At 40.7% G+C, this 1,385-nt stretch overlaps 1 protein-coding gene across 1 annotated transcript in view; it reads right to left on the bottom strand.

The window, feature by feature from the left end:
- evplb (envoplakin b) overlaps positions 1-1,385 on the bottom strand; it is a 21,248-nt gene that overhangs the window by 14,498 nt on the left and 5,365 nt on the right. Inside the window, exons 6-7 of the mRNA XM_014017450.1 lie at positions 425-466; positions 188-349 (exon numbers count right to left, since the gene is read on the bottom strand). Of these exons, the coding sequence (XP_013872904.1) occupies positions 188-349; positions 425-466 (204 nt within the window). The remainder of the gene's footprint in view (positions 1-187; positions 350-424; positions 467-1,385) is intronic.

The raw sequence follows: 1,385 nt of genomic DNA, 5'->3' as shown, positions 1-1,385 counted from the left end.
GTACGAACCCTTCATACGAACAAAAGTAAGAGAAATTTAGGATAAGAATACGAACATGTTCCTGCATGAGGCCCAACGCTTTTAAACCTAAACCTGCTGAAGCTCCATCTGCTCTGAAAGGAGATTCTGTCTTTAATCTGGTTGTCTCACACAGTAAACTAGCAGCCACATGTCATTAACTTCTCACCTCATACTCCATGCGAATGCCCGAGGGGTCAACCATCAGGTCACTCCAGTCTCTCTGGAGGATCCGYTCCTGCTGGCCTGACAGGTAGACCAGCTCCTTGCTGCAGCTCTGCATGTACTCGTACAAAGAGGCCAGGAAGTCGTGCCGGCGCTGTGAGCTTTCCTGTGCAAACAACAAACGTGAAAACACGGAACTCACCGTGCAAGGGCTGAAAAGAAGAAAGGGGAAAAAACTTACAAGGAGTTCAGCATATTTCTCTTTGAGGGCAGCGTACTCCTCCTGAAAGAAACAAGATGAAGAGTGAGGTAAGAGATCATAGCTGCATGTAGAGTCTGCACACCAGGGCCACCCTGTGGCATAGGCAGTATAGGCAAATGCTAAGGGCATCGTCCATCTAGGGGTCGCCACAGATACGGGATGAAAAATCTATTTTATAACTTTTTATCAGAATATAATTGATTTAATCTGTAGAATATTGACTGGTTACTCAGGTTTATGAAGATCGGTTGTTCTGTGGGTTTCTCAGTTGCTTTCTTACTACATGAGGAGTTATATGATGCAGAGGGTGTTTTGGGCTAAAAATATCATAGATGCAGTCAAGACTAACTACTGGTGCTCAGTGTGTAAAATAGAAAACAAAATAAGGATAAAGGAAATATCAGGTATAATCTCAGATTACACCTTCTACCTTCATAAAATACTCTTTTTTTTTTGTTGTTGTTTTTGTTTTTTTATTAATCCTGAGAATATAGTAAAATGCTCTTCAAAATGCAGAGTTTTGAGTARATCTTTTACATAATTGTCTGGGGGAGTATGTCCATGGACCCCCCAGAACTGTTTCAGTGCACAGCTGTCGTTAACATGAACAGGTGTTCCTCATCGCTGTCAGTAGATGTTGGCAGATAGATTTCTGATATTCTGTTTTAAATGTATTATAAAGTTAACTGTTTTAACTGGWCTGAAAGGAAATTTTGTAAATTTTTGATTCTAGTTTTGTATTTTTACACTTTCTGATCATTGCAGCTTTAAAACATAAAGAGAGTTGGTGTTCCTTCTGTCTTTAATTCTGAATGTCARTGGATGTAAATTAGCAGTGAGATTAACAAAAATTGCACAAGGGGCGTCACCTGAAATCTTGCCTAGGGTGCCAAACTGGCTGTGTACACACACACACACACACACACACACACACACACAC

Source organism: Austrofundulus limnaeus, unplaced genomic scaffold, assembly GCF_001266775.1.
Source record: "Austrofundulus limnaeus strain Quisiro unplaced genomic scaffold, Austrofundulus_limnaeus-1.0 Scaffold168, whole genome shotgun sequence".
NCBI classification, from domain to species: domain Eukaryota; kingdom Metazoa; phylum Chordata; class Actinopteri; order Cyprinodontiformes; family Rivulidae; genus Austrofundulus; species Austrofundulus limnaeus.
The sequence above is the reverse complement of the archived record's forward strand: the minus strand, read 5'-3'. Positions and strand labels throughout refer to the sequence as shown.